We start from the raw sequence: 20,973 nt of genomic DNA, 5'->3' as shown, positions 1-20,973 counted from the left end.
GGATTTACAAAATTTAAAAGACAAAAATCAATAAAATTGTCTGAAGTGGAGGGTAAGGAAGAGAGGAATAGTACAATGACCTCTAGAAAGAAGGGTAATTTACTGAGATCAAAGAGATGAATTAAATTTATGAGTTGCATTTTAAACCTCCTAATCAGCACTGTCTAATACCCCTAGGCACAACTCACATGTGGCTACTGAGTACTTGAAATGTGGGAAGGGTGAATTGAGATGTGTCGTAAGTTTAACACACTGGATTTTAAATACTTAATATAAGGAATGAATGTAAAATACCTCACTAGTGATTTTTATATTTAATTACACACTGAAATACAATATTTTGGATATACTGGATTAAATTAAAAATATTAAAATTAACTTCAAATATTTATTTTCTTTGAGAATTTCTATTGGGCAGCAATAATATTGTGTATGGGATTATATAGCTATGTTAAAGGCAGCAATAAGATAAGGTGATTTCAGGCAATCACTTGGCTAATTGGCTCTCTATAGTCATAACCTGGATAATATTTGTAGTCATATCTGGACAATATTTAAAGGAAGAAACTAAACATAGTCCTTAAGTAGGAACAACTACAATTTTAAAAACTATTATGAAATGGTGATGGCTATACTCTTGAAAAGTAGATACAAGCCTACATGTGAGAGTTTTATAAAATCAGTTCAGTGCATAAATTAATAATAAACTTGAAGAAAACTTAGTTAAATATCAACATTAGTAAACTATCAGATACATATTTTGAGCAGTTTACTCCATTTAACTCTGATCCACAGTCCTTCATCTGAAAAATGCAGAATACCCATCTCATAAGTTGTGAGGATGAAATGCATATAACATATGGTACACTACAAGTGATTTCATGAGCTGCCAGAATTTTCATAAGCAATATACAACCAAAGGGCACTATTCAACAATGGCTGAATCAATAAATTAAGCTTATTATTTGGAAGGTTAATAGAATATCATGCCAAAACTCAATGAACATCAACATTAAACTTCAACAAAGGAGGTTAGAAGAGTCAACACCTGTCATACACAGATGAGAGATTTGGTCCTGCAACCAATCCAGTAAGCCACTTTGAAAGTTAAGCAAAAGATGTCTCTAGTTAAAGAACACTAAAAGGCAAAAGGCTATATAAAGAACTACAACAACAAAAAACCAAACAACTCAATTTGAAAATGGGCAAAGGGCCAGGTGCAGTGGCTCATGCCTGTAATCCCAGCACTTTGGGAGGCCAAGGCAAGTGGATCACTTGAGGTCAGGAGTTTGTGACCAGCCTGGCCAACATGGTGAAACCCCATCTCCACAAAAAAAAAAAAAAAAAAAATTAGCTGGGCGTGGTGGTACACATCTGTAATCCCAGCTACACAGGAGGCTGCGGCATGAGAATCACTTGCACCTGGGAGGCGGAGGTTGAAGTCCATGCCACTGCACTCCAGCCTGGGAGTGAGACTCTGTCTCAAGAAGAAAAAAAAAAAGGCCAAAAGACTTAATAGTCATTTATCCAAAGAAGATATACAAATGACCAAAAAGTAGATGAAAAGATGCTCAACATCACTCATCATTAGAGAAATGTAAATCAAAACAAAAATGAGATGCCACTTCGTACCCATTAGAATGGCTATTAAAAAACCAAAAACTGAAAATGAGAAAGTGTTGGAGAGGATGTAGAGAAATTGCATCCATTATGCACTGCTGGTGGAAATACGAAATGATACAGCCACTGTGGAAAACAATACAGCAATTTCTCAAAAAAGGAAACATAGAATTACCATATGATCCAGTAATTCCACTTCTGGGTATATACCCAGATGAATCTGAAAGCAGGAACTCAACAGATATTTGTACACCCATGTTCATAGCACCATTATTCACAAGACTTAAAATGTGGAAGCAACCCAACTGCCCATCAATGGATAAACAGATTAAATGTGGTATTTACATATAATGAAATACATTCAGCCTTAAAAAGGAATAAAATTCTAATATATGCTACACTACAGATGAACCGAGAAGACATAAGTGACATAAGCCAGACATAAGAAGATAAATATGGCCGGGCGCGGTGGCTCAAGCCTGTAATCCCAGCACTTTGGGAGGCCGAGACGGGCGGATCACGAGGTAAGGAGATCGAGACCATCCTGGCTAACATGGTGAAACCCCGTCTCTACTAAAAAAATACAAAAAACTAGCCGGGCGAGGTGGCGGGCGCGTGTAGTCCCAGCTACTCGGGAGGCTGAGGCAGGAGAATGGCGTAAACCTGGGAGGCGGAGCTTGCAGTGAGCTGAGATCCGGCCACTGCACTCCAGCCTGGGTGACAGAGCGAGACTCCGTCTCAAAAAAAAAAAAAAAAAAAAAAAAAAGAAGAAGATAAATATTGCCTGGGCATGGTGGCTCACACCTGTAATCTCAGCACTTTGGGAGGCCGAGGCAGGCGGATCACAAGGTCAAGAGATCAAGACCATCCTGGCCAATGTGGTGAAACCCCGTTTACCAAAAATACAAAAATTAGCTGGCATCGTCGTGCGTGCCTGTAGTCTCAGCTACTTGGGAGGCTGAGGCAGGAGAATCACTTGAACCTGGGAGGTGGAGGTTGTAGTGAGCCAAGATCATGCCACTGTACAGGCCTGGTGACAGAGCCAGACTCCGTCTCAAAAATATATATATATATATTGTATGATTCCACTTACATGAAATCAAATTATAGTCAAAATCATAGTCAGAAAGAAGAACAGAGGGACTATGGGAGAGTGGGAAATGTAGTGTTGTTGCTTCATGGGGACAGAGTTTCAATACAGGATGATGAAAAAGTTCTGGAGATGGATAGTGGTGACAGTTGTCCAATAATTTATTATTTCTCCATAGTTCTTTTGCTTTTGAACTGACTTGTTTAGCTGTCTTTTATGCTTAAGTTTTGATTTCATGGCTTCATTAGCCAGTATATTTCTGCAAATAAGATGCTGTAGTTTATGCATTATGTTACGTATTTCATCATCAATTATGGCTACAAAACCAAATTCAATATGAGAGGGGGTCATGTTTCTGAGCAAAACTAATACAAACTCTATTGCATTCATTTAACTGTTCTTTTTTTTTTTTTTTTAACATTGCTCCTTGTGGAGCAGGACTACCCCATAGGTAATGTGCCCAGAGTAGCCTGTTCTTCTTTTTTTTTTTTTTTTTGAGACGGAGTCTCGCTCTGTCGCCCGGGCGGAAGTGCAGTGGCCGGATCTCAGCTCACTGCAAGCTCCGCCTCCCAGGTTTACGCCATTCTCCTGCCTCAGCCTCCCGAGTAGCTGGGACTACACGCGCCCGCCACCTCGCCCGGCTAGTTTTTTGTATTTTTTTAGTAGAGACGGGGTTTCACCATGTTAGCCAGGATGGTCTCGATCTCCTGACCTCGTGATCCGCCCGTCTCGGCCTCCCAAAGTGCTGGGATTACAGGCTTGAGCCACTGCGCCCGGCCCCTTCATTCTTTAAATTACTTCCATTGTCACATCTGGTTAACTACTACTGCTGCCACCTTCAGAAAAGGTATGCTTTTTCTTGAAAAAAATAGTTCAGGATGCTTATTTCACCATTAGAAAATGAGGATTAAAATAAAAGTTTACTTTTTTAATTTAGCTAATAATTTTAAATAATAAACCCAGGCTTGTTTGAAAAATTAAAATGTGTAAAAATGTTATAAAAATAAATGTCAAAAATCCCTATTCTGGCCAAGCACAGTGGCTCATGCCTATGATCTAAGCACTTTGGAAGCCGAGACAGGCAGATCGCCTGAGCCCAGCAGTTCAAGACCAGCCTGGGCAACAGTGAGACCTCATCTCTACCAAAAATGTAAAAATTAGCCAGGTGTGGTGGTGTATGCCAGCTACTCAGGAGGCTGAGGCGGAAGGATTGCTTGTGCCTAGGTGGTTGAGGCTGTAGTGAGCCATAGTTGAGCCACTGCACTTCAGCTTGGGTGACAGAGCAAGATGCTGTCTCAAAAACAAACAAACAAACAAACAAACAACAAAACCCCAAAAAAACAAAAAAACACCTATTTTTTCTTCATAGATTTTCTGTATGCTTCTGGGTTACATTTGATAAATTAACCTTAATAAAAATTAACTCAAAGCAAAGACCTAAATGTAGGAGCTAAACCTATCAAACACTTAGAAGAAAACATAGATGTTAAGTCTTTGTGACCTTGGATTAGGCAAAGATATTTTAGATATATGACACCAAAAGCATAAGTAACACAAGAAAAAAATAAATAAATTAAACATCAAAATCAAAAACATTTGTGCCTCAAAAGACACCATTAAGAATGTGAAAGGTCAATTCACAGATAGGAGAAAAACTCTGCAAATCACGTATTTAATAAGGGATTTCTATCTAGAATATACAAAGAATGCAAATCAAAATGCTTTCAGTTAATTTTATTAATAAGGTACCATTTCACAAGAAGTGTTAGCAAAAACGTAGAGAAACTGGAATACTCATACATTGCTTATGGGAATGTAAAACGGTACAGCCACTTTGGAAAACAGTCTAGCCATACTCAAAAGGGATAAACAAAGAGTAATTGTATGACCCAGCAATTCCACTCCTAGGTATACACCCAAGGGAAATGAAAACTTACATCCATACAAAACCCTAACAAATGTTCACAGCAGCATCATTCATAATAGGCAAAAAATGAAAACAACCCAATTGTCCATCAATTAGTGCACAAATAAGTAAAATGTGGCACATTCATAGAATAGAATATTATTTAGGAATAAAAAGGAATGTCTATGTCACAACACAGATAAACCTTAAAAACATGCTTACTAAAAGAAGCCAGTCATAAAGGACCACATATTGTATGTTTCCATTTATATGAAATATTCAGAATAGGCAAATCTACAGACAGAAAGTAGAGTAGTTGTTGTCTAAGAGTGGGAGGGATGAGGGGTTTGGGAGGTTATAGCTAAAAGGTGCCAGGGTTTTTTCTCAGGGGTGATGAAAATGTTCTAAAATTGATTGTTGTGATGGTTGCACAATTCTGTTAATATGCCTAGCCAATGAGTTGTACATTTTGAATGAATGAATTGTATAGTATATGAATTATATATCGACAAAGCTGCAGAAAAATAGTCACATGCTGTAATATGGTCCTCCTGTGCATCACTAGTGAACTGTTTGTACCACAGAGAGCTTACCATGTTAGTTTGACTGTGCTAACATTCTTTTTTTTTTTTTGAGACAGAGACTGGCTCTGTCGCCCAGGCTGGAGTGCAGTGGCGCAATCTCCGCTCACTGCAACGTCTGCCTCCCAGGTTCAAGCAATTCTCCTGGCTCAGTCTCCCGAGTAGCTAGAATTACAAGCACCTGCCAACACCATCATGCCAGGCTAATTTTTGTAGAGATGGGGTTTCACCATGTTGGCCAGGCTGGTCTTGAACTTCTGATCTCCAGTGATCCGCCCGCCTCGACCTCTCAAAGTGCTGGGGTTACAGGTGTAAGCCACCATGCCCAGCCGACAGAGCTAAAATTCTAGCTAAATTTTAAAACTCAGAACTTTTAAATAGATAAAATTTAAATTTTAACAAAAATTTCATCAAAATTTCTATCCATCATGCTTAAATCAACATCAAATTGCTATAAAGGTGTCTGGACTTCAATTTCTGTAACGTGGACTAGGAACAAAGAGTTCTGGACCACTAACAGTATACCAACCACATCTATGTATTTCTGCTTAGGACTACTCTCCTTTTGTTTTTCCTTTCTATATACTTAAGACATTAGACTTAAAAAAAATTTAAGGCCGGGCGCGGTGGCTCAAGCCTGTAATCCCAGCACTTTGGGAGGCCGAGGCGGGCGGATCACGAGGTCAGGAGATCGAGACCATCCTGGCTAACACTGTGAAACCCCGTCTCTAGTAAAAAATACAAAAACTAGCCGGGCGAGGTGGCGGGCGCCTGCAGTCCCAGCTACTCGGAGGCTGAGGCAGGAGAATGGCGGTAAACCCGGGAGGCGGAGCTTGCAGTGAGCTGAGATCTGGCCACTGCACTCCAGCCCGGGCGACAAAGCGAGACTCCGTCTCAAAAAAAAAAAAAAAAAAAAAAAAAAAAAAAAAAAAAATTTAAGCATATAGGTAAATTATATTTTTACCTATAATTTCATTTAGGTAATAAAAGAAACATTATAAAGTATTTTATATAGAAAGGAATCCTGGGCTGGGCATGGTGGCTCACACCTGTAACACCAGCACTTTGGGAGGCTGAGGTGAGCGTAAGTTAGGAGTTCAAAACCAGCTTGGGCAACATGGTGAAACCCCGTCTCTACTAAAAATACAAAAGCCGGGTGCAGTGACTCACGCCTATAAGCCCAGCACTTTGGGAGGCTGAGGCGGGCGGATCACCTGAGGTCAGGAGTTTGAGACCAGCCTGGCTAACATGGTGTGAAACCCCGTTTCTACTAAAAATACAAAAAATTAGCTGGGTGTGGTGGCATACACCTGTAATCCCAGCTACTTGGGAGGCTGAGGCAGGAGAATTGCTTGAATCCGGGAGGCAGAGGTTGCAGTGAGCCGAGATTGCACCATTGCACTCCAGCTTGGGCAACAAGAGCGAAACTCCATCTCAAAATATATATATACACATACATATAAATATATATAACAAATATATATACACACACACACACACAAAAAAAACTTAGCCAGGTGTGGTGGCATGTGCTTGTAATCCCAGCTACTAGGGAGGCTGAGGCACAAGAATCGCTTGAGCCCAGGCAGCAGAGGCTGCAGTGAGCCAAGATGGCACCACTGCATTCCAGCTTGGGCAACACAGCAAGACTCTGTCTCAAAGAAAAAAAAGGGGGGGGTCCTGGGTTTGACAGGGTTGAAATCAATGCTGTAAAACTGATTATTGTGATTGAGCTTAGTCTATAAAAGATGGGTAGGAAAACACTGCAGGAGCCCACAACATAAGGAAGAAAACTTTCCTTTTCTTCTTATGTAGTCCTGTCCCATCATCTAATGGCTTACAGTCTAGATGTTGAGAGTTACCTGGCTATAGTGTTTAACTTCTCCCTGAGTTTTTAAATGTAAATTTTCATTGACATATATAACACATAAAGTACACAAACCATCTGTGTTAAGTGTCTCTTTGTAGTTTTAGTTCCATCCAAACCCAACACCTCAAGAATATCTGTTACCATGACTTCTATTATAGTTTTACCTGTTTTGAACTTTAAATAAAAATCATATAGTATGTATCCTTTTGTATCTGACACTAAGAGATTCATCACACTTTTCCTGTGACTGTATTTCATTCATTTCATTGTATGAATACATTGCAATTCATTCATCCATTCTGCAGATGGGCATTTGGTTTGTTTCTAGTTGGAGGCTAACAGTGCTTCTATAAACTCTCTTGTACACGTTTTTGGTGAATGTGTGCACAAATTTCTGTTGAGTACATGCAAAGAACAGAATTGATGAGTTACAGGGTATGTTTATATTCAACTTCAGAAGATACTGCTAACTCCCAAAATGACTGTACCAATTTAACCTGCCATCAGCAGTGTATGAGCATTCTAGATGCTTCATATCCTTGCCAAACTTAGCACTGTCTATCCTTTTCATTGTAGCCATTCTGATGGATATAAAGTGGTATTGCATTGTGGTTTTCATTTGCATTTTTCTAATGATTAATGCTGATAAACACTTTTCAATGTTTACTGGCCTGTTTGTATTTTTTGCTAGAATAAAAAAATTCTGTTCATTTTTATATGCCCTTATATCCAGCAACCTTGCTAAATTCATTTTTCTCATAATTTGTCTGTAGATTCTTTTGGTTTTTCTTGGGATACAATCACATCATCTGCAAATGGTGCCATTTTATTTCTTCATTTACAATTCTTTTATTAAGGCTTTCCATTTTGTTTCTTGGCTTACGGCACTAGCAAGAATTTCCACTACAATACTGAATAGAAGTGGTGATTAACTAGGGATCCTCCTTGTTTCTTACGCCAAGTTGAAAACTTTTTATTCACTACTAAATGTAATGCTTGCTGTCAGGTGTGTGTGTGTGTCTAGCCAGAGTCTCGCGTGTGTGTGTGTGTTTAGCCAGAGTCTCGCTCTGTCACCCAGGTTGGAGTACAGTGGTGCGATCTCGGCTCACTGCAGCCTTTGCCTCCAGGTTCCGGCGATTCTCCTGCCTCAGTCTCCCGAGAGCTGGGACTACAGGAGCATCCTGCCACACCCGGCTAATTTTTTGTATTTTTAGTAGAGACGGGGTTTCACCGTGTTGCCCAGGCTGGTGTCGAACTCCTGAGCTCAGGTGATCCACCCACCTCAGCCTCCCAAAGTGTTGGGATTACAGGCATGAGCCACTGCACCTGGCCTGTGTTTTTTTTTATTTATTATTATGTTTTTAAGACATTCTTCTCGGCTGGGCACGGTATTTGTATTTTTTCTAGAGATGGGGTTTTCCCATGTTGCTCAGGCTGGTCTTGAATTACTGAGTGCAAGAGAATTGCCTGTGTTGGCCTCCCGAAGTGCTGGGATGCTAGGCGTGAGCCGCCGTGCCTGGCCTGCTGTTAGTTTTTGCCAATTGTCTTTAACATACTAAGTTCCCTTCTATTGGCCGGGCGCGGTGGCTCAAGCCTGTAATACCAGCACTTTGGGAGGCCGAGACGGGCGGATCACGAGGTCAGGAGATCGAGACCATCCTGGCTAACACGGTGAAACCCCGTCTCTACTAAAAAATATAAAAAATTAGCTGGGCGAGGTGGCGGGCGCCTGTAGTCCCAGCTACTCGGGAGGCTGAGGCAGGAGAATGGCGTGAACCCGGGAGGCGGAGCTTGCAGTGAGCTGAGATCTGGCCACAGCACTCTAGCCTGGGCGACAGAGCGAGACTCCGTCTCAAAAAAAAAAAAAAAAAAAAAAAAGTTCCCTTCTATTACTAGTTTGACACTTACCATAATGAGTAAAGTTTAATCAAGTCAAGTGTTTTCTGTATCAATTGATCATAAAATTTTTCTCCTTTATTTTGTACAAAACCCTAGATTCTCAGGCTCCTGCCCACAAACGGCAAACAACTCCATATCTAAAAGCTACTGTGGAAGTCCCTCATCTTTCTGAGGTTCTTCCTGCTCTACTTTTAGCCCCTCCAGTTCTCACTGCCTCAGTAGATTTCTGATATCTTCAAATAAGATGATCCCAGCTATTCTTTGCAGCCACACTAGACTGCTGCCAAGTTATTTCATTAAAACAAAAATTCTGTTTTCATGTTTTAATATCTGGAAGAACTGTTTTTAGCAACCTTTTCTTTTTTTGATACAGAGTCTCACTCTGTCGCCAGGCTGGAGTGCAATGGTGCAATCTCGGCTCACTGCAATGTCTGCCTCCTGGGTTCAAGCGATTCTCCTGCCTCAGCCTCCCGAGTAGTTACAGGCACGTGCCACCACGCCCAGCTAAGTTTTGTATTCTTAGTAGAGACAGGGTTTCACCAGGTAGGCCAGGATGGTCTTGAACTCCTGACCTCAGATGATCCACCTGCCTCAGTCTCCCAAAGTGCTGGGATTACAGGCGTGAGCCACCATGCCCGGCTGGCAATCATGTTTTAAACTTCACAGAATGTTTTTCTTCTTTGCTTCTTTTCCATAGGATCTTCTTTTTCTTTCATGGGCATTATCGCTTCTTAGGAACCTTCAGACCTCTCAAAGGGTGATAATTACAACTTTATTTTATTGTTCTTTTTTATCTTACTGTTCTACATCCTCTTGGGTCGTAACTTTTGTTTATTCATCTTGTTCCTTTTCTTTCTTTTTTTTTTTTTTTTGAGGCGGAGTCTCGCTCTGTCGCCCGGGCTGGAGTGCAGTGACCGGATCTCAGCTCACTGCAAGCTCCGCCTCCGGGTTCACGCCATTCTCCTGCCTCAGCCTCCCAAGTAGCTGGGACTACAGGCGCCCGCCATCTCGCCCGGCTAGTTTTTTGTATTTTTAGTAGAGACGGGGTTTCACTGTGTTAGCCAGGATGGTCTCGATCTCCTGACCTCGTGATCCGCCCGTCTCGGCCTCCCAAAGTGCTGGGATTACAGGCTTGAGCCACCGCGCCCGGCCCCTTTCTTTCATGATAGTTTTCCCAAAATGTCCTGTTCTTTCATATTCACAAATGTTGAATTCAAGTTTTCAACATATAGAGTCTACATGAGCTTCTTGTATGCAGGCTTGTTTTCCTAAGACGGTTCTCCTCACTTGTGGAGGGCTAACTACAACTTCTGTGGATGTGAGTGGGCCATGCTGGCAACAAGCTTAACTTCAGGTTGTGTTTGCTGCTAAGCAGGCAAGCAGGCAGCCAGTCTGGTCTCTCTCTCTTCCCCACAAATACAAATGCCAGTATGAGGAAAACCTGTTCTGGGGCATACTAAAATTCTTTTTTTTTTTTTTTTTTGAGACGGAGTCTTGCTCCTTCGCCCAGGCTGGAGTGAAGTGGCGCAGTCTTGTCTCACTGCAACCTCTGGCCTCCTGTGTTCAAGTGATTCTCCTGCCTCAACCTCCCAGGTAGCTGGGACTACAGGCGCCCGCCACCATGCCCGGCTAATTTTTTGTATTTTTAGTAGAGATGGGGTTTCACCGTGTTAGCCAGGATGGGCTCGATCTCCTGACTTCGTGATCCGCCCGCCTTGGCCTCCCAAAGTGCTGGGATTACAGGCGTGAGCCACCACACCCGGCGGCATACTAAAATTCTTAAACCCAACTGAGGCAGGCAGTTGTTTCCCTAGGATCAATTCTCCAAGTTTCAGCCCTGGGGGAGAAATGTGTTTGGTGCAACTGCTCTGTGTATGGAGGTGGGATAAGAGGTACAAGGGGATTTGAAGGGTTGGGATGGTTTAGCCGGCCCAGCTGCTCAAAGTCTTTATTTAATCACTCTCCTTACTTCCTTCAACAATTCATTCTTGCTTTCTACAGAAGTCAACTTTAAGCCTGGAGCCTCTCTGTGACAATGTAGGGTACAATGGCTACCATTTCTGATGCTGACTTCTTCCACGCATATTGTGCGATGTAGATTTCTCTACTTTCACTTTTCATCATAACACTAGCCTTCATTTTCTAGTTGGGAAATCTATACCCCTATCATTTTTTACAGCACTTTTGCAGATTTACTTTAATTATTATTATTATTATTATTTTTTTTTTTTTGAGACAGAGTCTAACTCGGTTACCAGGGCTGGAGTGCAGTGGCACGAACTCAGCTCACTGCAACCTCTGCCTCCTGGGTTCAAGCGATTCTTGCACCTCAGCCTCCTAAGCAGCTGGGATTAAAGGCATGTGCCACCATGCCTGACTAATTTTTGTATTTTCAGTAGAGATGGGGTTTCATGAGGTTGGCTAGGCTGGTCTTGAACTCCTGACCTCAAGTGATATAGCCACCTTGGCCTCCCAAAGTGCTGGGATTACAGGCGTGAACCACTGTGCCCAATCCCTTTAATTATTTTTTATACTAAAATTTCAATAATATCTTAGCAGTGAGCATGAGGAAGGTAGGAAGTAAACATGAGTAATCAGTCCATCTTTTTTTTTTTTGCGATGGAGTCTCTCTCTATTGCCCAAGCTGGAGTGCAGTGGCATGATCTCGGCTCACTGCAACTTCCGCTTCCTGGGCTCAAGTGCTTCTCCTGCTTCAGCCTCCCAACTAGCTGGGATTACAGGCGTGTGCCACCATGCCTGGCTAGTTTTCTGTATTTTTAGTACAGACGAGGTTTCACCGTGTTACCCAGGATGGTCTCGATCTCCTGACCTTGTAATCTGCCCACCTCGGCCTCCCAAAGTATCAGGATTACATGCATGAGCCACCGCGCCCAACCCAGTCCATCATCTGAAATTGGAAGCTCTCTATTTAAATCTTTTAAATCTTAAATATATAGGGTTTACACATTTTTTTAAGAGCCTGAGCTCTTTCAAACACCAAGACCCTCTCTTTCCAAATAACATCAATATTTGGCCACAGGATATAAACACTCTATTAATTCATAAACCAAACAAGAAACCAGGAGGAAGCATTCTTTATCAAAGGAACTAAATTAAGAAACTAAAACCTAAATAAGAAAATAAAACCACAGACTGGGCATGGTGGCTCACCCCTGTAATCTCAGTACTTTGAGAGGCTGAGGTAGGTCAGGCGTTCGAGACTAGCTGGCCAATATGGTGAAACTTGTCTCTACTAAAAATTCAAAAATTTGCTGGGCATAGTGGTGGGTGCCTGTAATCCCAGCTACTCAGGAGGCTGAGGCAAGAGAACTGCTTGAACCCAGGAGGCAGAGGCTGTAGTGAGCAGAGATCGCGCCACTGCACTCCATTTTGGGCAACAGGGCGAGACTCTATCTCAAAAAACAAACAAACAAACAAATAAACTCCACTAATATACTGTGGTTTGAAAAGCATGTTACAGTTTATTAATTATTTCCTTTTAAGTATTCAAAAGAATTACACCCAAAGAATAAAAAAGTATTTTTCTTTCTTTCCAGGCACGTAACTAGAATCTACAAACCATCTCTTGACATTTTCCCAATAAATTTTTTATGGTTTACAAAAGTAATATACAATTTAAATTTATAGTATTGTATCTCAAGTATAAATTGCAATAAATGTATTTCATTTAAATAAGGAGCTATATAAAATACATAGTAAAAGTTTCAGTTCTTGTTAAAAAAAGAGTCAACCAGAATATTTAAATCAACAAAATATTTCAGTCATGTTTATAAAATTAAACCTTGACTTAATTAGCAAAAAAGTAAAAAATAAAAAAAAGGCCAGGTGTGGTGGCTCATGCCTATAATCTCAGCACTTTGGGAGGCCAAGGCAGGTGGATCACTTGAGGTGAGGAGTTCAAGACCAGCCTGGCCAACATGGTGAAACCCCATCTGTACTAAAAATACAAAAATTAGCTGGGTGTGGTGGCACACGCCTATAGTCCCAGCTACTTGGGAGGCAGAGGTTGCAGTGAGCCAAGATCGCACTACTGCACTCCAGCCTGGGCAACAGAGTGACACTGTGTCTTAAAAACAAAAGCGGCTAGGCATAGTGGATCACGCCTGTAATCCCAGCAATTTGGGAGGCCAAGGCAGGCAGATCACTTGAGGTCAAGAGTTTGAGACTAGCCTGGCCAACATGGTGAAACCCCATCTGTACTAAAAATACAAAAATTAGCTGGGTGTGGTGGCACACGCCTATAGTCCCAGCTACTTGGGAGGCAGAGGTTGCAGTGAGCCAAGATCGCACTACTGCACTCCAGCCTGGGCAACAGAGTGACACTGTGTCTTAAAAACAAAAGCGGCTAGGCATAGTGGATCACGCCTGTAATCCCAGCAATTTGGGAGGCCAAGGCAGGCAGATCACTTGAGGTCAAGAGTTTGAGACTAGCCTGGCCAACATGGTGAAAGCCTGCTTCTACAAAAATACAAAAACTTGCTGGGCGTGGTGGTGCATGTCTGTAATCCCAGCTACTCGGGAGGCTGAGACAGGAGAATCGCTTGAACCCAGAAGGTAGAGGTTGCAGTGAGCTGAGATCAAGCCATTGCACTCCAGCCTGGGAGAGAGAGAGGAAGACTCCATCTCAAAAAAAAAAAAAAAAAAAAAAAAGCATAAAGAAAAAAATGCAACACCACTGTGCTGAATCTTACTAATTTAGAACAAGGAATAAAGAAAAACACATATCAAATCTTTGCGGTTTGACAGATGGGTGGTGGGGATACATTACAGAAAAGTTACATTCAAAACTTTTTAAAGAATGATAAAAAAAAAAAAAATGCTAGGGAAAAAAGCCACTGAACCAAATGTAGAAAGAGAAAGTTGAACCAATGGCTATACTAATACATTTAATCTAACACTTTTATATATTCTCACTTATAGATCTTTAGAATTCTCACTTACAAAGGACAATAAAGAGAATCTTGGTTTTTGTACTGTTTGCAGTGCAGAGGTGTCACCCATCATAACTGACAAATAGTTCCATTTTAATGCCCTAAACATTGCTAAATACATCTGCAAGAACTTGTTCTGTTGCCCTTTCCAAGGATAAACACCAGTAAAGACCAGTTTGAGTTGGAAAGAGGACTTTCCATTAGAGAGTAAAGAACATTTCATTTCTATGATTCAGCAGCTCCTCAGATGTGATTGTATCTGTTGAAAACAATTAGGACCAAGAAGCAAGCAACAAAAGCCACCAAGGAACTGAAACAGCACTAGTGTCAGGGCAAGAAAACACACATCCTTTATACATATTCCCACAGTTCTCACTCAGAGCCTAGTCATTTTCATTTTAGATTGAATTCTAACACATTTAGCCATCTAGTTTCTCAGGGTACAGCAAATCAGAGACAGCAAATTAGAAAATGTAGGAGTTTCTGACGTGGCAGGCATTTATTTTTTACTTAACTGACTACAAGTCATTCTGATGCACAGTCAGAATGGAGAAGCCACTGTCCTAATATTCTAAGATAACGTGAACTTTCCTTATGCCCAACATATTGCTTAAGATCAAGTGAGAGTTTATTATGATTTATAAATGTTTTAAGAAAAACTTAGCCGGGTGCGGTGGCTCACGCCTGTAATCCTAGCACTTTGGGAGGCTGAGGCAGGCGGATCATGAGGTCAGGAGTTCGAGACCAGCTTGGCCAACATGGTGAAACCCCATCTCTACTAAAAATACAAAAATTAGCCAGGCATGGTGGTGTGCGCCTGTAATCCCAGCTATTCAGGAGGCTGAGGCAGGAGAATCGCTTGAACCTGGGAGGCAGAGGTTGCAGTGAGCCAAGATCGCGCTACTGCACTCCAGCCTGGGTGACGGAGCAAGACTCCATCTCAAAAAAAAAGAAAAAAGAAAAACTTGTCAAAGTTTGGGCATGTTAGGATAATGTGGAGCATTCACTTTGATAGAAGTCTTCATTTCCCAGATGGAAAGAGGGGAGGTAATACTAAAGGACATACCACCAATAGTCAATCTGCTCACAGGGTAATTTCTGCTGAAACCATACAGATACTATGAGTGAACTGGGGCATTCGATGCAGAATGAAATAATGGCAAAAACTGAAAGAAGTTAAAGTTACATGAAGAGAAACATCGCATTAAACCAGAGTAGTCGCAACGCCAACAACCTCTCTATATAGCAGAATCTTCCAAACAAAATAGTTAGACTTATACTCACCTTTCTGAAAAATCAGAGTCTATAAATTTTCTAGCCCGTTTTCTATCACTAAAAAGGAAAAAAGATAGCATAAAAACAATACATACTTAAATACAATTTAATTTCATTAATACTTTATTATAACTTGTCTAATTATACACTGAATATATTCGAAGACTAAAATAAATACGAAAGACAGGTACATAAAATAAATCTTAATTGTATCATGTGAACAAGATATCACAACATAATAATCATAGGTTGAAAAGAGTTCAATGAATAGTTAGGGAGGAAAACACTGCAGACCTGCAAACAAGACAGAGAAAAATCTTCTTCACTCTGTGAAATACTGACTATAAAAACACCAGACAATCCTGCCACCTCCAATATAAAGCACAAATGGGGCTGAAAATATCCAGACCCTGGTCATTTCCAAAGTGGGCCAACACTGCTGGCACAGGCTTGGCTTTCACGTTATAATCTTTCAAGGCTATATAGAAATCCAGGGTAACCTTAGATCTACACAAGAATGTTCATGAGGACTGAGTAATGCCCACAGGATTACAGGTAATTCTGTCATTTCAGCTCATTTGATAATGGAAAAGTATGCATATACAAAACTCTTCTGTCTTTAATGTATTTGTACGTGTGTGTAGGCATGTATTTATGTATATTAATATGTATACATCTTAAAGCACTTTGCCAGGATTATTAATTCATTTAATATCCTTGAAGCAAGGAGATTCTTACTGCACTAAGATTTACCATCTGCTTGCTCAAACTCACATATGACAGAATCACCCATGCAGTAATTCCACCATGTAAATAACTTCTAAAGTAACAAAACATCTCCAGTAACAAAACGAGGTTTTCAGTAATTTATCTTATTTATTTGTCTTTTATGGAAGTATGAGGTACTAAAATGATAAAGAGTGGAGAAAGGTATAAGTATTTTACAGGCAAAGATGAAACATATAGAAGTTTGTACTAAAAGTGACAAATTAGTAACATAGAAGAGATATTGATTCAATTGTTCAGTGTTTAAAAAGAAGAGGAAATTTAATAAAAAAATTTATTTGGCCTCTTTTCCTACCCTTTTCTGGTTTTTAAGGAAATAATTCATTGGGGAAATTCTGAGTATAGCCAACACTTAATATTTAACTCCTTTTTTATGTGAGTTAAAAATATATAAAAATATAGTTTTTATATTTCCAAAACAGTTAAATGTTATAATGAAAGTAGTCCTATTCCAGACTTTAAAAAGTCACGGCGTTCAGTTATGAGTTATTGTACTGTTTTTTCCTGTTTAAAAATAGTTGTTCCAGAGATGATTTATATCTAAGATATAAAGTGAAATAAAATAGGTGATTTTAAAGGAAAAACATTTGTTTTTAAGAACTAAACTAAAATAAAACAAGAACAGAAGACAAGATAATGAGAAAAAAATGTCTAAACTTCTTTTTTAAGGTTTTAAAAAGAGTAACTTGCAACACTCTTACCCAGGGACCCAGCCAGTAGCTTCTGATATGTGTGTTTGAGTAACCATTGCTGGTGCAGGGGTATATGGACTCCCAATCAGAACACTTCCTGAACTGGTTAGTCTCTGTGGTGTGCTTATAATCTGTAAAGTCAGGAACAAAGAATATGATATTCTTAATTATTAAGAAAAGCCTACAGGCAGAAAATAATGTTGATTGCTAACCTACATATGAGGAAATAAAAGGTACTTAATGTCAGTCATCTAAGAATATAAGCAATGCCTTTGATTTACTTATATCCTAGGATCTTAACGCACAAGTATCCTGAATACTGACACGAGGTCACAATTCAGGTTTCAGCAAATGAATGGCAATTTGGAAGGATTAAGTAGAGAACTGACAATGCTTCAAAAATCAGAAAAATGAAAAGCTTTCTTTGAAACTGAGGAAATGAATTGCAGTACAGCTTGATTTACTAGAACCAGGGTAAGAGCAAATCAGACTTCCACAGTCCATCATACAGTATACACAAAGATACTATCCAGCTTGGATAATTATATAGATACAATTTTATCCTTTTTTAAAAAAGTATTGGACAGGGAGCGGTGGCTCGTGCTGTAAACCCAGCACTTTGGGAGGCCGAGGTGGGAGGATCACCTGAGGACAGGAGTTCAAGACCAGCCTGGCCAACATTGTGAAAACCCATCTCTACTAAAAGTACAAAATTAGCCAGGTATGGTGGTGTGTGCCTGTAATCCCAGCTACACAAGAGGCTGAGGCAGGAGAATCACAGGAGAATCGCTTGAACCCAGAAGGCGGAAGTTGCAATGAGCGGAGATGGCACCATTGCACTCGAGCCTGGGCAAAAAAGCAAAACTCCATCTCAAAAAAAAAAGAGTATTTCATGTTATTAAATACTCTTTGAAGACATTTTAAAGACCATAAAACATTCTACCATATGGATTTATTATTCTCTATTAGATATATATGGATTTTTAATTGTTCACTATTATAAAGAATGCTGTGATAAACATTTTGTACAAAGACCTTGCCCTTAATTTCTATTTCTCCAGAAAGGGGATTAATGGAACCCCTAAAGACTTTTTTAGAAAGGTACCTTATATGTGTTACCAAATTCCTTTCCAGGTCTTAAAATTTTCACTGGTTAAAAAACAAAACATGTTCTTCCCAAACACATTTATAATAATTAATACAAAAAACCTAGCAGCCTAGTAATAGCTTTAGAAATATTTTCATGTAGGCCAGGCGCGGTGGCTCAAGCCTGTAATCCCAGCACTTTGGGAGGCCGAGACGGGCGGATCACGAGGTCAGGAGATCGAGACCATCCTGGCTAACACGGTGAAACCCCGTCTCTACTAAAAAATACAAAAAGCTAGCCGGGTGAGGTGGCTGGTGCCTGTAGTCCCAGCTACTCGGGAGGCTGAGGCAGGAGAATGGCGTGAACCCGGGAGGCGGAGCTTGCAGTGAGCTGAGATCCGGCCACTGCACTCCAGCCCGGGCGACAGAGCAAGACTCCGTCTCAAAAAAAAAAGAAATATTTTCATGTAAAAAAAGGGGAAGAGGCACGCTCCAGTGAATGGGGATATTAATGAAACATGATTGGACCCTATTGGATAATTATTGAAGCAACTATTGGGTATATAGTTCTATTTTTGTAAAGTTTTGAAAGTGTTCATGATAGTAAGTTTTAAGTCCCAATTCAGAGAGAAAAATATTTACAGGGACTACATGTAATTGTTAATAAGTCCTCAAACACGAGAAATAGTTCTATTCTACTGCCTTATGCAAGACAAAATGCTAATTAATTTTTATCTCCCTGACCAAATGAAAGATGTTTCTGCAGCCAGGGTGAATCATTAAATTCATTGTTAACTTGCTCCATACATAACTAAAGGGAAGGATTAATAAGCATTTCAAGCTCTTCATTTGCATTTGAAGGAAAGAGTCAAACAATAACCTCTGATAAAAATAGTTCAGAGCTAGTTATTAAAGTCTAGTCAACATGTATTCATTTACCAAGTATTTAAGAATCTTAGCTAGCTTCTGTTTATGTTTGACTATGTTAGTTTGGGGCTAGGAAAATGTTAGTACCTACAATTGTTTACGAAATAGTTTTAGTAAGTTCATTCTATAGTTAAAAAAAAAATAAAAACAAAAGTTAATAATAGTGACAGATGTCTGGAGAGTTCTGATTATGTACAATACACCAAGGGTATTAAATAAGGCACTCAGAAGTGTGCCTCGTGCGAAAACATAAAAACAGAAAATGTGTCTGTACCTCTCAATGAATTCTGCCTTGCATTCCAAGTATGCTTGCACTTCCCACTCCACACGTCTGGTCCCACATCCCCACTTTCATTTCAGTGCAGGATCTTTAGGGGTGGAGAGTAACCTGCTAAACTATGTCCTTTGCAGGGTTTAACACAGTGGTAGGGGATGCTCATAGGAAAGGCACAATAAATATTTACTAACTGGGATAAAATACTCAACTTTTAAAATAACAGGGAAAAAAAGTAACTTCATTTATTGATATGCTAAAAGGATTATATAAAATCCACTAAAAAAATACAGCATAGTTTCCACCAATCACTACATCACGTTCTCTATCATGCTGACCTTGGGTATGGACAGCTTATGAAGAAAAATGTGAGTTATTTGATTACCCTCTGGTCGACTCTACTCCTTGAACAGCAATGTCTACAAAGCTATTCTTTTTTTTTTTTTTTTTTTTGAGACGGAGTCTCGCTGTCACCCAGGCTGGAGTACAGTGGCCGGATCTCAGCTCACTACAAGCTCCGCCTCCCGGGTTCACGCCATTCTCCTGCCTCAGCCTCCCGAGTAGCTGGGACTACAGGCGCCCGCCACCACGCCCAGCTAGTTTTTGTATTTTTTAGTAGAGACGGGGTTTCACCATGTTAGCCAGGATGGTCTCGATCTCCTGACCTCATGATCCGCCCGTCTCGGCCTCCCAAAGTGCTGGGATTACAGGCTTGAGCCACCGCGCCCGGCCTACAAAGCTATTCTAAGCATTCCAATTTACCCTTGAAATGCATTGCATTACTACTGCAGTATTATTACTAAGGAGATCTTTTTTTATATGGTATTAGCAGCCTACATGCTTGGTTTTGCTGATTTACACGGCTTTGTAGAAAAAAAAAAAAAGCTGGGCATGGTGGCTCATGCCTGTAATCCTAGCACTTTCTGAGAGGCAAAGGCAGGCCGATCATTTGAGATCAGGAGTTCATGATCAGCCTGGCCAACACGGCGAAATCCCTACTCTATTAAAAATACAAAAATTAGCTGGGCGTGGGGCTGTGCACCTATAATCCCAGCTACTTGGAAGGCTGAGGCAGGAGAAGGAGGTTACAGTAACCAGGGATCATGCCACTGTACTCCATCCTGGGTGACAGAGTGAGACTCTATCTCAAAAAAAAAAGAAAGAAAGAAAAGAAAAAAGAAAGGAAGGAGGAAGGGAAAGAGGACATAGAGAAAAACCAGCTATCTTTATGAAAATGACTTTGAAAGTGAATTCTAGTTTACATTTTCTTTTTTTCCCTCCCTCATTGTCAGATTGTTAGCTGATATTCTTTGCTGATTGGAGAGTGATTAGCAACACTCTGCTCCTTTCTCTTAGCACAGGGCCTGGTACACAGCAATTCCTTAATAAACATTTCCTGCATGAACAAATTAGAGAGATGACACACTTGAACAGGACAGATAAGGTCTAAGAGTATGTGAGATACAATAAGTTACTAAACTAGGATAATGAGAGTGAAACGTAAGAAATAAAACAAAAGGAAAGTCAGTGAGACTTGACCAGCCACAGAATATAAGAAAATTGGTTTACAGGGTGATGAGTCAGTCATGCTTTCTAACCCTGAACCTTAATTTTGAAATCCCAGGCTAGGCACGGTGGTTCACTCCTAAAATCCCCACCCTTTGGGAGGCTGAGGCGGGTGGATCATTTGAGGTCAGGAGTTCGAGACCTGCCTGGCCAAAATGGTGAAACCCCATCTCTACCAAAAATACAAACAAAATCAGCTGGGTGTTGTGGCACACGCCAGTAATCCCAGCTACTCAGGAGGCTGAAGCAGAAGAATCGCTTGAACCTGGGAAGCGGAGGCTGTAGTGAGCTGAGATTGTGCCACTGCACTCCAGCCTAGGCGACAGAGCGAGACTCTGTTAAAAAAAAAAAAAAAAAAAATTGAAATCCCAAACTGAAGTATTAAAGTTGGAGGTAAAAATATACTTTTAATATTCACTTGATATGCTAAGGAAAATGGAGTTTTAAAT

At 40.4% G+C, this 20,973-nt stretch overlaps 1 protein-coding gene across 18 annotated transcripts in view; it reads right to left on the bottom strand.

The window, feature by feature from the left end:
- Positions 1–20,973, bottom strand: part of TFDP2 (transcription factor Dp-2) — a 217,923-nt gene that overhangs the window by 33,641 nt on the left and 163,309 nt on the right. For 14 of the 18 annotated variants that reach the window (XM_033212434.1, XM_033212442.1, XM_033212433.1 and 11 more), the window contains 2 exons: positions 16,681–16,802; positions 15,203–15,250 (listed from right to left, as the gene is read on the bottom strand). The exons of 2 other annotated variants lie outside the window; for them this stretch is intronic. In XM_033212434.1, the coding sequence (XP_033068325.1) occupies positions 15,203–15,250; positions 16,681–16,802 (170 nt within the window). The remainder of the gene's footprint in view (positions 1–15,202; positions 15,251–16,680; positions 16,803–20,973) is intronic. 2 more of the 18 variants (XM_033212448.1, XM_033212449.1) reach the window with 1 other exon arrangement.

The sequence above is a fragment of the Trachypithecus francoisi genome, unplaced genomic scaffold (genome assembly GCF_009764315.1).
Source record: "Trachypithecus francoisi isolate TF-2019V2 unplaced genomic scaffold, Tfra_2.0 Lachesis_group0, whole genome shotgun sequence".
NCBI classification, from domain to species: Eukaryota; Metazoa; Chordata; class Mammalia; order Primates; family Cercopithecidae; genus Trachypithecus; species Trachypithecus francoisi.
This window is presented reverse-complemented; position numbering and strand designations above follow the sequence as displayed.